The 14935-nt window shown below is 44.4% G+C and overlaps 1 protein-coding gene across 2 annotated transcripts; it reads right to left on the minus strand.

Annotated features, from left to right (window-relative positions):
- Positions 1 to 6084: 6084 nt before the first annotated feature.
- On the minus strand, positions 6085 to 13447 carry FST (follistatin). 2 transcript variants are annotated; one of them, XM_075740286.1, is made up of 6 exons: positions 12627 to 13447; positions 10398 to 10589; positions 9769 to 9987; positions 9191 to 9415; positions 7922 to 8152; positions 6085 to 7196 (listed from the first exon to the last, which is right to left on the minus strand). In XM_075740286.1, the coding sequence occupies exons 1-6, from the start codon at positions 12706 to 12708 to the stop codon at positions 7114 to 7116; spliced, it is 1032 nt and encodes a 343-aa protein (XP_075596401.1). In that variant the 5' UTR covers positions 12709 to 13447; the 3' UTR covers positions 6085 to 7113. The 2 variants fall into 2 exon arrangements, with proteins under 2 accessions (XP_075596401.1, XP_075596402.1); XM_075740287.1 differs by having other exon boundaries at positions 6085 to 7439; positions 12627 to 12852.
- Positions 13448 to 14935: the final 1488 nt, after the last annotated feature.

Genomic DNA, 14935 nt, shown 5'->3' on the forward strand with positions numbered 1-14935 from the left:
AAACCACACCATACCAAGCCTCACCATGTAGTTTTTGCAGTGTGAAGTAAACAGCTTCTTACTAACTTGCAGTGTGTCTGCAAAACACATCCAAAGACAGACACTGTGTGTCCTCAAGTCTATATGTTATTCTACCTCTGCTGTACATAGGCTGCAGCTAAACGCTTCAGGTTCTGGCCTTTCTTCCAGGTAGGAAAAGAGGGGTTTGATCAGGCTTCTGCTGTGGGCCCTGGCTGGATTTTGCCCCGTCAGCACATGTGGTGCTGCTTGCTAGGTTGCTGACAGTGGCAAGTGCCTTTCAATTAAGGCTGAAGTTCCATCAGAGCCCGTAAGTGGAGAATGCCGGGGAGATTAATAAACGAATTGTCACAGCTTCCAGGCATGCTGCGTTGGGAAGTGCAACTCTTGAGTTTGCAGGCTGTGTAAATTTGGAGCTCCGGGTCTGTATCTTTGTAAAGATAGACTCAGTCCTTTTTTCTTTCTCGTAAAATGAATTAAAATTAATTTCTCTAAAGTTGAAGTCCAAATGTGGAAATACTCAATATTTGTATATCTTTTATGCCAAGCATTTTAGGCTTTTTGCAGTTTTGGTGGAGTCACCATTTAAAACAAGGATTTGAATTGCTCTGACTAAACCATCTGTATGTGGGGAAAAGATTATGGGAAACATCCCTGCAGGGCTCTTTTTAGTTGCTCCAGTGGGCATTATCCATTATTTTTCCAAGTGTCTTGCCTTGGGGTTTTTTTGCTTTCCTGGCTGTCTTGACCAATCTAGCTGGTACTAGTTATTGTCTCTTTGAGAATTATTGTCAGCCCTAAAAAAATGTAAATTTGAAAATCAGAACAATACAATAGTTCTAAACTGCATTTTAACTGCTTCACTCTTTCATCTTATTTTCTTGTTTTCACTTAAAAATACAGACAGAAACTTCTGTGCATTTGCTTGCATTTTCTCCACTGCACATTCTACTCAGCACAGACTGAATATTCTAGTGAATAGATACTTCATTACTTGAACAGCAAAAAGATTCACTAAAATTGAATGAAAAATAACGTTTATGGGCAATTTTAGGATCACTTAAGGATCATGTAAAGGAAAGACATATTAAAGAAGGAACATTCTGTATTCCTGCTAACAATTGCATCCAACAACTGTAGTGATAGGGTTGTTCCTTGAATGTTTCTTGGGGGAATTGTTTCCTTTTAACAGGACATTCTATTCTGATTTTGGATTCTGTAAGACTTAAAAGTGGGTGGACGTACCTCTTCAGAGGATCATAGGATAATTCAGCTTGGAAGAGATGTCAGGAGATCATCTGCTGGATTGTCCTCATGGGCAAAAAGGTTTCCCTTATACCCAGTGTGAACTTCTTCTATTTCAACTTATGCCTGTTTTCTCTTGTCCTGCTACCATGCAGTGCTGCGAAGAGCCTTGCTCTGTCAACACAATGACCTGCTCGTAGGTGGGAAAGGCTTCTCTGAGGTGCCCCCCAATGCCTTCCCTTCTCCAGGCAGAAGCAGCTCCATCCCTCAAGCTTCCCTTGCTGGGCTCGCTGGTCATCAGTGCCACCTTTTTCTACATTGTCCAAGGACTTGCATAACTACCTATCATTTGGCTTATCTACATGTTTTGCCCTGTGACCTCTTTCAGCAATGCTTCTAATTCAGAAATCAAATGGCAGCATCTTTTAGTATCTTCTAAGATACTTTTAACAATGGCCACCCACCAACATCATCCCTGTAGTTCCAGGTGCCTCTTAAAATATGAAGTGATTTAAATTTGAAATGAAGAGTACATACCATGAAGCTCTGCAGAAGTTTGATAGGAACACTGTTGTCTGAATAAGAGTGTTCCAAATTGCTAAGGGATCTTGGGTAATATATTAAAACTGTTCTTATGTTAAACTGTATTTTTGCATACAACCATGCTACATAGGGTAAGAATGTTTTTTTTTTAAAATGCTGCTTTTGCTGTGAACCTCTAACATGCTATGAAAAATAGTTCCAACATTCATTTTTAAATATTTCAAAAGTCTTTAAAACCAAGTGACTAAAATTTAGTTCTTGAATGTGAGTGCTGTGGTTTCATTTTGAGGAGTTCTGAGTATCTGTAGACCTCGCTGAAGCACTGGGAAGTTCAGACGCTATTAGTGAGTGGCACTGGTGGAAATTCAGGGGCCTTTACACATTCAAATCTACACTAGACCACCTTGGTAAACTCATTATCCTGTAGCATCTGGTAGGTCTGATTAGCTGTTATCAAAGTCTAGAGTTCCTTCTCAGTTTTCTGACACATTAGTGCTCTTCAATCCCATGATGAAGTTGAACAAATCCATTGAAAGATTAAGAGATCAAAAGAATATACTTGTAAATTACAGAAAAATGAGCCATACCTGTGGATTTAACTCCAGATCAGTCTCTGAGCTGAACATTATGGGTCACACTTTGTTTTCATGTCATATTTCTCCAATGTGTGATAATTTCATTGGCCACATTGTTTAAAAGTAATGAATGAATGTGAATTATACAGATGATCCCAAATGAGTGTCAGCAAAATCCAACCACTAGGGTCTATTATGTATTGATGTCTATCAGAAAAAAAGAAAAAAAATTAAAGAGTTCACTTATGCATACTATTTTTCATGTACTACCTGCAAAATTCATGCTGCCATAATGGGTGAGGTAGGCCTTGGAATTACAGAAATATCAAACAAAAAATGTAATTGCCTTATCTTCACGGAGTTATGAATTTAAAATCTCATACCTTGTGAACCCCTTGGTCTATGTACAAATGTTCTGCTTCACCAGAAAGCATGGAATCCTAGTTCTTCAAAGGGATAAGATACAGATGTTTCTGTGCTGGTGATTCATTGTATAGTAAAATGTCACTACCTAGAGAACAGCACTACATACTGAAATTTAATTTCACCTGATTCCCATTTGGAGGGAAAGAAGGAAACATTTTTATGTCATAAAAAAAAAAAGAAATGGCAGCTGTTTGAAATTTGCTGAGAAGCTTGGAATGTAGCTTTAGTTGAGGTATATTAGCAGACAGAAAGAAAGCAAAGGGGTAAAAGGTGCAAAAAAGAGGTCCATGATACGTTCTTAAGTATGTCATATGAACATAGCTATCAGGAATGCATTCGAGTGTGATCAAAATTGTGTATACTCACTTGCATGTATTGCGCAGAGAAATACATTTGGGAACCCGGGCTTTAGAGGCAATATTTGTATTGTTCAAATGCCTCTAGCTGGGTCTCTTGGAATTAAGCAGATTTCACTTAAGTGCCAGAATGTAGGTTTCTGTTTCCAAACATACACACTCCACTCCGTGTTACTGTGCCTGCATTTGTGAATGGAGTTCACAGGCCTGGGATTCAGTACCAAAGTAGACTCCATGGTGACCTAGGAGTTTCAGAAATGTGATTTACAGCGGGGGGGATATGTATGCTAGACAACAGAAAACACTAAAGAGATATTTCTGAAAATGTATTTCTCTTCTGGTTGTAGGAGCTTGTGCAAGATGGTTTCAGAGCTGGAAACCACCTTCTTGTACTTAAGACATCCAGACATCTCTGCTTCTCCATTCAAACAACATCCAGGGTAGCCTGTGCATTAAGAGAGGAAGCAAAACCAAACCAAACACACACACAAAAAAGAACAAGAGGTAGAAAAAATGGATTCAGCACTTTCATTAGACTGAGGGAATTAAGCTGATATTTCCACTTCCCAGGAAGTTCCCCACATAGAAGCCTAGAAGAGAGGATGAAAAAAATAAAGTCTCTCCAGTTGTAACTATGACTCAGCATAGAAAAAGATGTGAGATTTGTAATCTTGATTTAAGTGGAGAGTTAAACATTATTTTATAGTTCAAGGATGGAGGCACTTAACTGTTGGGGGAAAGAGGAGGGGAGGCAACCTGGATTCTGGCCCCTGCTTCAAGCATTATTTATATATGTTACTCAATTACAAATGCGAAATGTGTAGGCAGCCCCTGGGGCAAGAACCCGGGACTTCCTCTTCAAAAGGAGCATCTATTAAGGTTGCAGATTATCCTCTCTCAATGAATCTTGCTTCCTCTCCAATACAGAAGTATGGCTTCAGCAGGCACGACAGACAGTTCTCCAGCCTGAGCGTCACCTTGAGTTGGTGGTGGATGCACTTGGGAGATGTGGGAAAGATCTCCTCAGGAAGAGACTGGCAACGAACCTGCATCTCCTACTTCATGAACAAATGCCTCATCTACAAGTATGATACTATGTAAAATGTTGGCAGTCATGCTGCCACAACCTCTGGACTTGTTTCTGGGAGAAAGTCTCTGGGCTCTTGCGCTTCGTGACAAGGTTGGTGTGTTAGGCATGCTCAGAAGATGCTTACCTCATGAAGCTTCTCAGGAGATGCCTCACCTGTACACAGACAGGCTTTGATGCAAGGTAGGTTTCAAGATTTTCAGCTGTATAGAAATAGCAGTATCAATGGGAAAGGCAGTAGCAGAACTTTTAGGTAATTTTATCAGCAAAAACCTGATGTAGGTTTGTGTGGCCATTTCACATAAACGTACACATGTAAATATAGCTTCCTGGCATTTTTGTTGCTTTTTTGAATTTGGCTGTCAGTGACTTTCTCAAAGTTATTTTGTGAACCAGCAGCAGGACGTAAAATTAGAACCCAGAAATCCTGCTCTGCTACAGTCTCTCTGTAAGATATGTAAATATATTTACAATTAAAAAGAGTCTTTTAATGTTGCTGTTTTGCTGGAAATTAAGTAGCTGGCACCTGTCTGAATTTGAGAAAAATCTCCTCTGATACTCTCCACATCTATTAACCATTTTGTCTCTATGTCATTGTCATGTGTTTATTAGTTCCTTAAGAGATTTTTCCTGTTCTTTTTCCATCCCTCTGTTCTCCCAGCCCTTGTTCTCTTTTATTCTGGGTTCTGTTCCCTCAGGAGACCAGCATCCAGCTCCCTTTGCTCCTCTCATCATGTACTTCCTTCCAAAGAGACTACTTCTCTACATAAAGCTACAGGAGGATGAAGGGCAAAATTTTTTTGCTATTATTTTGACTATAATATTATAAATGCACACTTGTATTTTTTTATGTATTCATAGATGAAGAAATTGTATTTGCTTTGGATAGTGCTAAATAACCCATAACAAATCAGAGTTTACAGTAAAAATTATACAGAAGACTATAGCAGGAACAGCCTTCAAATGATTTGTATTTAAACAAAATAGGTAAGTCAACTTCTCTTCTCAGACCTCAGTTCAGCGAAGTACTTAAAACACTATTGAATGAGGTGCTTAAGCTCATGTTAAAGTTTTAAGCAGTACGATAGAGAAATTTTGATAAATGAGGCCTTATTTGGGAGACCAGCATAACCCTGATAGCATAAAACAGGGGTTTTGTCCCTGCTGTGCTTATGGGTGTTACCTTTCCTCAGTTCATTGTATTAGTGCCCACTCTTAAAAGTGTGTCCAGTCTGAGTATTGGTTCACCAAAAAGAACTTCTGAATTAACCTTCCTTTTGGGAGAAAATAATTTCCAAGTGATAATGTGCTCTTTGATGGTTTGTTGTTTGGGGGTTTTTTTTTGTCTTTTGTGCCAATTGTTACACATCTTGAATTTGGGCAAGTAGGCCATGTTTTGCTTTTTCTATTGGTCATCTAAAATGGTGATACAACTGCAACCCCAGTAACATGGATCTGAAGCTTAGCAAAAATTCAAATGCATGTTCAAAGCCTCCTAGAAATACGGAAGTTAAAGATGTCCAAGAAATGACGGACTTTTTATAGGATGGAGAGGGAAACAAAAATGCTGAATCTCTTCTCCTCCATCACTGTAGCTGGATTTAAAATTAATTAATACCAATGAACATTGGTATTTTTTTTCAGACATTGCTCCTGTCTGGAAAAAAAAAAAAAGGGCAGGGGTTATTGAATCAATGTCAGCTGAAAGCTTTGGCCTTAACCAGTGTGTTCCACTGCTATGCCACACACAAGTCTCCTTTCCTCTAACCACCAGTATGTCTTCTCTGCACCAGAGGGCCAGAACCCTTTAGACCCAAAAACTAAGGATTGCCTCTAGGGAAAATTCCATTTTTTATTTTTTCACTCATCATTTATTTACAAATACACATTATAACTTTTATATACATTGCACATTTACATGGTAGAAAAGTACAAAACTATATATTTAAATGAATTTATATTTAACTCGCCATGTTTGAAAATATAAAATTGCATCAGAAAAAAAGTATTATGAAAAGCAAGAAACTTGAACTGATAAAGCTTTGATATAATTTTAGTGACACACTGATTGGGAAAAGAAAACTTTGAAAGTGGTACTGCAAGACCATCTTAAAGGAAACACCTGATAAAACACTTATGCATGTTACAAAAAATAAAACAATACAAATAAAATAAAACCTTTATTCTTATTACAGTTAGCCCTGTAGCTATTAACAACCTTCATAATCCGATTTCTTTGGGTCCGAAATTTGTATAGTACAGTATAATCGCTCAGCACATTGAGATCACCTCAGTACATGATGTGATCAGAAGGAGAGAAAATGAAGTCTAAGAAGTTTCCTTAAAGATCGCCTCACTGCACCCTGGAAGTATACTTAAGCCAGTTGCAATGCCTTTTGGTCAGTCAAGATTCCTTGTAAACAAAAACCCGAGGGATCTTTTATGTACAGAACCGGCAAGAAGAAAATCCAATAAATAAACATAACAGAAACCGACATGCAAGTTGTTAAGTGGAAAAGAGTTAACATCAGTGAAACAAAGAGGTGAGATCATGTGGGTAAGCTCTAAGGAATGGACTTTTACAGTTTACAAGGAAAAAGAAAAGCTTTACTTTACAAGTAAGAGACCTCACAATAAATAACACTGCTCTTCCCGTAACGAATAAATTTCTTCAAAAAACAAGGTGTACAGTCAACCAGACATTTTATGTATAAATTATAAAACATGACACAGTATAAATAAATGTCTACGAGACTCAACTATATGTATACTTTTTTTCTCCCCAAAATAAATAAGCATACACTTATTTACAGTATGGACATTGATTTCGTGCCCAATGGCTGTTCCAATAGTGATGGAGGTTTTACCACTCTAGAATGGAAGATATAGGAAAGCTGTAGTCCTGGTCTTCATCTTCCTCTTCATCCTCTGGGTCTTCATTAATGGCTAGATGGGGGAATACAGGGGAGCTGTTGTTTAAATAAGGACAACAACAGCGCAGAAGCAGCTCAGTGCATGTTTTCAAAGCCCTCTGAACAGCCACAATACAGCGTTGCATTTTATGCGACTTGTAGTGAGATGCTCTTTGGCATCTGCTGTTATGCAATAAGGTTTTTTATACATAATCTATGAAGTCATAACTGCAGAAAGTTCTGAAGAATCAATGGCTCAGGTTTTATTGGCAGATTCCTGAAATCAAATAAAAAGCGCTCTTGTGTTCTAGGTTTAACTGCTTTGTGTCCTTCATTCAGAGTTAGTAGAGGCAACTGTGCTAAACCAGGTGCCCATATACTACCATTGAGCTTGTTCTTTTGGATCGAGTTAAAGAGTTTATCCAGGTGTTAATAAAGCAATCAGCGAAGCACACGAGAGCAGACAAAGTAGGAGAAAATCACTAGAATTACACTGCTAGGGCAACCCCTTTCTGACAGAATCACTTGTCCTTAGAATAGCCCCAAAACCCCAACTTGAAGGCCAACTGGTTGTTGGAGATCTATTGCATTTTAACAATAACCGAAGTGTGTGCATGATAGATACAAACTTATATGGCACCTGTACGGTATCTTGAATCTCTAAATCAAGATTTCTTATGTTTAAAGATGTAAGTCTTCATTACCTAGGGATTGCCTTCAGAAGCTTTAAGTGTTTGCAGAGTTAAAAATCTCACTTACAGTTGCAAGATCCAGAGTGCTTTACTTCTAGAAGCACGCCCATGGAGCAGGCTGCCTCTTTCATGGCACACTCGCTTGGGTAAGTTGTGTTATCGCTGGCACAGACTGCCTCGTCTGACTTGCTTTCAGGGCATAGCTCATCACAGAGGGCGCACCGACCTCTGCCAACCTTAAAATCCCACAAGCATTTCTTCCCAGCACTGCACTGAATGTCTTCACAGGATTTGGCTTCTAAAAATATACACAGGATACTAGAGGTAAGTGAAAAGACAAAGAAAAAAAGAAAAGCAACAACAAACAACCCCCAACTCCCTTTCCCTTGTGAACTGTGAATAGACAAAGCTCAGATGCAGCAGATGTGATGATACTTGCTGATTTTGCTCAAGCAAGTAGTCCCTTGGACACCATTGCCTGTCTATATGTGGGGGAGGAAAGACAGCTGTGCCAGCAGAGCTTGGCTCTGGGAATACAGAATTACATTTGCCTATTGTACATGACCTTCCTGCTCTGTTTGATGTCAGTGGAAATTCAGCTCCCTAAATTAGTGGTAAGGACAGATTTTGCCAACACATTCAGCATTTCTAAATCAATTATTTTTAAACTAACCCACACAGAGTAGTTGTCTACAAGATTGGAAAGGGAATTCACCTCAACCTATGCCAACTAAAAGCAGCCTGAGACTCCCACGAATTTCCCCAACAGTTTTAGAGAGCAGAGGCTGCCCTGAAGGTGCTTCCTCTTAACATCATTCTCTATCAGTCCTTTCTGGAAATCACAATACAAAATGTCAAGATGCGCAGAGATTATCTTCCTATCTTCACCCACTGTCTCCAAACTCTGCAATATTTCTAAAGAGGAAAAAGTGATCAGATGTTTCCAATTAAGTTAACGCAAGCTTTGCCAAGACCACTTGAAGACAATTGTTTCCAGGAATCCAGATCCACTGAATATTGAGACCTTGTTACACTGTAACCATGTCATCATCTATTTAATGGCAAGTACTTCTGCTTCAGATACTAATGTCAGCGCCCACAGCAACAGCAAGAGAAGCAGGATCAGGCCCTACACTCCCCTATCCCTTTTGCAATATTTCTGGGGCAAAGCTCACCCTGGCTCTCCTTTTCCTGGAGGGGAGCCCTAACCCAGGCTGCTGGAAGTCTCTCCCCCTCCCTGGGGGCTAACTACATCCATCCAATTGCACACATGATACTCTGAAACAGGTGATTGAGAAAGCTCCCCCCACCCTTACCCTCCGATTGAGATACCTACTGATGCATTTTCCTTCATAGGCTAATCCAATGGATCTGCCCAGCAGGCAAGTAGCTTTCCTCAGGTGGCAAGCACTGGCATAAGTTATGCCGTCATTCCCGCAGAGATACTGTTCAGGGGAGGTAGGCTCTGGGCAAATTCGATTACATGTCACGCAGTAGGCATTATTAGTTTGGTCAACCACGCACGTGGAGCTGCCTGGGCATAAAACATCCCTACAGGTCTCTGAAATAAAGACAGAAACATACAGTGATTAATAGGCGATCCCAGAGCCCCATCAAGGAGTGAATGGACAACACAATGAAACAAATGATCAGATAAAAGCCTTCAGCAGTTCTCCTCATTTAAAGGCTGGAGGAAACTTTCCCGTCTCAGAGTAGCTGGTGGGACACAAGTGCTGCTAGACTGTGGGGAACTCTCAATCCAGCTACATCCTTGTCTGTGAAGTTAGTGCCTCCCAGCATTTGGAACATCACTCTGGTTCCTGTGGGGAATTAGGTCCAACAGCTCCTCCTCCCTACACTCACACACACACCCTTTGGCATTTGAGGGAGACTGGATTAGATTTGCAAACCTACTTTTGCATTTGCCCTGATACTGGACTTCAAGTTCGGGCTGTTCTTTACATCTGGCTTTGAGAAGGGCACACTCGTTCCTGTAGGTTTTCCCATCTAAGCCACACACGGGGCCCTTCCAAGTGATACTAGAGCAATCCGGAGCACAAACACACCGAGGTTTGTTCTTCTTGTTCATTTTACATTTCTTCCCGGGTCCACAGTCCACGTTCTCACACGTTTCTGATGGAAGGAAAGAGGCACCACTTTAGTACCGAGTGTGCAGAACAGACCTGGTGTCAAAACTGCTTAAAGAAAAAAAAGACGCCATGACCCCAGAGCACAGAGAGAAAGCACGTTCCCCGCCTCCAGGAAACACCACCCGAGGGAAATTCCCCCCCCCCGCAAATGAGGGCAGTGGGGAGAGGAGGTCGCTCCCCTCCTCCCTGCGATGTGCACGGCGGCCGAGCGGAAATGGGGGTCCCCTCACTGATCCCGGGGCTGGTACCAAACGCCTCGCAAAAGCCTCACCGACGAAGGTAGCGGGAGAACCGCGCTGCCTCCCCGCAGCTCCTTCCCCCCTCCTCCTCCCCCAGCCCAGTCCCTGCCTGAACCGCTCCTCACCCAGGAGCGGCTCGCCAGCACCCCCTCACCTTTGCACGGGATGCAATTTGGGGCTCCCCCATTAAAAATCATCCACTTAAAAAGCGTGTTATCGTTAACGTCCTCTTCCGTCCACGAAGTTGTCAGGCGGCCGGTCTTGCAGCACTCCTCCTTGCTCAGGTCGGTTTTGTAGAGGACCTGGCAGCGGCCGTTCCGCGCCTGCCGGAGCCAGCAATTCCCAGCTGCGGGGGGGGGGGACGGGGGGACGGGGGGGGGACGAGGGGCGGGGGAAGACACCCAGCCGGATCAGTGGCAGTCACCAGTGACCCAGACACAACACGTGCGCCTTGCAGTGACTTTTACTAGACTGTTTACTTTTATTTGTCCCATTTCATAACCCGCAGCTACTCCTACCCATTTGGGAGCGCAGTTAAAAAAAAAAACAAACAAAAAACAAAAAACACAACCAAAACCCAACAAAAAACTCCCAACAACACAAAACACCAAAACCCACAACCCCCCCCCAACAAACAAACAAAAACACAAAAAACACAAACCACAAGAGGAAAAAAAAAAAAACCAACACGGAAAGAAAGAAAAGACCGGATCAAAACAGGACGAGGCAGTTTTCGGAGGTATTTATTCCATATGTAGAGCAGAAGGAGCACTGCCGGCACGTGACAGAGGCTTGAAAAGGATGTGCATTTAAAAGGGAATAAAAAGAAAATCGCGCTTGCAAATTCCTTCCTCCTCCCCCTGCCCTCTCCTCCTCACCGCGGCTGCACAGCAGCATTGTTTTAGTGCCGCACAGAGTTTCAGTCCCAGCCCATTTTGCAATCTGCACGAATTGGGAACATTTGCTGTTAGCGAAGTCTTTCGAAATCTCCACATTTTGCTGCTTCTATTAACAAATCTCTTTCCTTCACTAAAATAAGTCTGCAGAGCTCCAAAAAAGTGAGCAAAGTACAGAAAATACAAGGGCACATAGAGTAGGAGGTCCTACAGAGTTTTAAAAATCGATCAAGCTGGAAAAGTTATAGGTGCCATCTCTCCCGCAAGAATTTCAGAGGAAAATACGCTGTCCCTAAATCGGATGGGGGGGGGGGGGGGTGTCCCGTTTGTTGTTTTTTTTTTTACTAGTATCCCTGTTATTTGTGGAGTCAAGCCAAGAACATTGGTCCAAGCAACTCCCCCTTTTTTAGCTGGAGAGTTTTGGTTGGGATGAGTCTCTCGTGAATAACCAGTGTGACTTCTCCAGCAACTCAATACCAATTGATTCTGGTGCTAATCCAGCCAGGGCTCGATCCTGCCTCCTTACTCCGAGGGGAATGCACCGCAGCGAGGGGTCAGGATCAGCCAGCCGAGATGTCGCTGGGCGCGGGGGATGCCACCCCCCCCCCCCCAAACCCCGCTTAAAATCATTGAACAAACAACGCCCTTAGGAAGAAAAAAAAAAAAAAGTTTTGTGTCTTACAGTTGCCTACATTAGATTAATTTACGCTCTAGGTCGGTAGTAGGGGAAAAAAAAAAAGGAAAAAAATTATAAAACAAGCAATGGAAAGACATCCAGGTTGTGGTTGGAACATAGTCAAGATAAGGGAAGAAAGCTCCAAAACTAAAAATCAATATTCCCTTGTGTCGAAAGAGGGCTCTTAAGACTTGTCAATAGCAGATTTGGGTTTGTTTTGTTCGCATGGGAAAAAAAAAAAAAGCCAACTTATTTTAGCTTACTCTTCAGTGCAGGAGAATTTACACCACTAATATTTATTCACAAAAAAAAAAAAAAAAAAAAAAAAAAAGGCGGGGAGAGGAGGAAATCCCAATATTAAAGGAATGTCCGGAAAATGACCACTTACTGGTTTCTAAAAATGTCAGCTGTAATCGTGGGGCTCCCCATCACCACCTCTCCTTCCGTCAGGCAGACGAGATAAAAATCTGAGCTAAATTACCAACAAACTTTGAGCACTCAGCCGAGACTGGGAAAGTTCCCTCGCGATGCTGCTCTTCATTCATGCTGCATAATAACAATAAATACCAAGAAACATCCTCATCTGTCCTCTCTGCCTATGCAGAGCAGCGCGAAGATCCGATCAAAAAGGAACCTAAATGACACCTCTGCACCTCGGTACAAAGCAATCCCATGCCCACGTTAACTTCTGTCCTGTTGGACCTTGGAGAGAGGCGTTTTAACACCGCAAGCAAACTAAACCGTGCCCGAAAGACAGAAAACAATAGTAATAATAAAGAAACATATCTGCGAATAAACAATCTGGTCTTACCCTGCACTGTGTGATCTTCCATGAAGTGGCACAGAAACATCAGGAGTAAGAGCATGCCGGGGTGGATTCTCTGATTTAACATCCTCAGTATAGCAGGGAGTGAGAGACACAGGAACAGCGTGAGGGGGAGTAGGGAGAGGGAGCGAGCACTAGCCAGCCTGCTTATGATCGCTCTATTGAATGAACGTCAGGCTCTGAATGCAGTCTCTCTTTAAATCTATACGGGGGTCTTAGCTGTCTGCGGTGGGCGGTCTCCTAATGTGTGTGTGTGTCTGCTCGGGGGTGGGGAGATTTAAAAAGTTCAGTGTGAATCAGGTGACATTTTCCACCTTCTGGAAACCCTCTCCAATGATCTGCTCTAGGTGCACGCACACGCGGGCGCGCACCCGCGCAGCCCCACGCCAGCCCTACGCGGCGGAGACGCCGGAGCCGTTGGCGCCGCAGCGGGAGGCAGCGCGAGCCCCGGCCACCGCGCCCGCGGAGCCGGCCGCGCCCGTTCTAGCGGGGAGACGCGCGGAGGACCGCACCCGCGCCGCGGGGGCTGGAGACCCGCGGAGGTCGCGGCCGCGCGAGGGTGCGGAGGCTGCCGGGGCGCGGAGCGGCGCCTGCCCGCCCGGAGTCGGCTCCGCGGCCGCGGGGCGCTGCCCGTCCCTACGCGAAGTGGCTGCTAAGAATAAATCCCGCTCCCCGCAGCTCCGACGGGCGGGAGGGAGCTGGCGGGCACGCAGCTCGATCGGCGGGACTCGGCCCAAAAAAACCCCAAACCCCAACGAACCGACCAGCCCCAAACCTTATTAAAAAAAAAAAAAAAAAAAAAAAAAAAAGGACCAAATACAAGTTTAATACCTAGGGCCGTGCCCAAGTGACAGCCTTTTCACTGGGAGCCCGGGAGGACGAGACGGGAATGGGGGCGACGTAGGCGGTCTCCTTTCAGAATCAGAAAAGATTGCAACATCGATAATGAACTTCTAGGGCACTAGTTTATTAAGCACAGTCTGGCATTATTCTCCCCTTAGAAAAGTTGGCGGTCTCTCATTTATAACATTTTTTGGCACCACTGAATGAAACTGAGTAGGCGATATTTCCTTTTATACAAAACGATTACTTAACGGAAAATGGTATTGTTTATTCAAAAGCTGCCTTTTTAATTTCGATTCTTTCGCTTTTCTGAGCCACCAAAGCACAACACACTGCGAAGTATGCAGACAGGAATGCCCGGACAGTGCCGGGTCAGGGGCCGGTGCGCCGCGGCCGCCCGCGCCCTCCGCCCGGCCCTCCCCACACCCCTCCTCCCTGCTCCCGCCCCCCGGCTCCCCCCACCGCCCGCCCCCTCCCCACAACTGCAAATAACTCAGTGATAACAGATTTTTTTCCACCAACTGCAGGAGATAGTGCTAATCTTTTAATAAAAGATCCCATTACAATGGGATCTGTCTGGACAGACTATAATAGATCCAGAAATACAGCCGTGCTAATATTAGAAGACAGTTGTTTGGGTGCCTCAGACCGGGCCCTGGTCCTGCTTTGAAAGTGGGCATGAATCACAATGTCCCTCGGTACCACCTGCGGTCACACGCATTAAGAAGCAGACTGGTAAATGATTGACCTCGCTGCATTTTTTTTTTTTTTTTTTGTTATTATTATTATGATCATCGTCCTGAGCAGCGCCCGGGCATTTTGAGCACTTCAGAAGCTCCGGGACTCCACATCCTTTTTAATCTTTTCCCAAATTGGTGCCACTCTCTCTCACACTCTCTCTCTCTATCCTTCCCCCCTCGCCCCCCCCCCCCCCCGCCCGCCTCTCCCTCCTCGCTCGCCGGAGCAGCGTTAATGCGGAGTTGCGTAGTGCCCTCTAATGGCAGACGACATTAACAATTAGCAGCAAAAACACCCCTTACCCCGAGCCGCAAATGAAGGGTCGGTTTCAGAACCTGCGTCTCCTCCCGGAGGGGACGGATCCCGGTCACAAGGTGCCCTGAGGGGCCGGTGTCCACCCCCGCCGGGCACGGCTCAGCGGGGAGGCGCGGAGCAGCCGTGCAGGCTGCGGGGACAGCGAGCTGGGCTCGGCCCGTCGCGGGGCGCGTAGCAAAGGGCGCGGAGCCCGCCGAGGCGGGAGCTCGGAGGCCTGCCTGTCCTCGCCGCCATCCCCCGGGCTGCCCTCTCCCAGGTCTCCCTCCGACGTGCCCCGCGGGGCCGCGGCCCCGGCCCGGAGCGGCGTCCCACCGCCGCCGCACACCTCGGAAAGTAGCATGGTGCCCCCCGGGGACAGCGCCGGGGCCGAGCCGCTTCTCACCCAAGCGCGGGTGGCC

Source organism: Balearica regulorum, chromosome Z (assembly GCF_011004875.1).
Source record: "Balearica regulorum gibbericeps isolate bBalReg1 chromosome Z, bBalReg1.pri, whole genome shotgun sequence".
Classification (NCBI taxonomy): Eukaryota; Metazoa; Chordata; class Aves; order Gruiformes; family Gruidae; genus Balearica; species Balearica regulorum.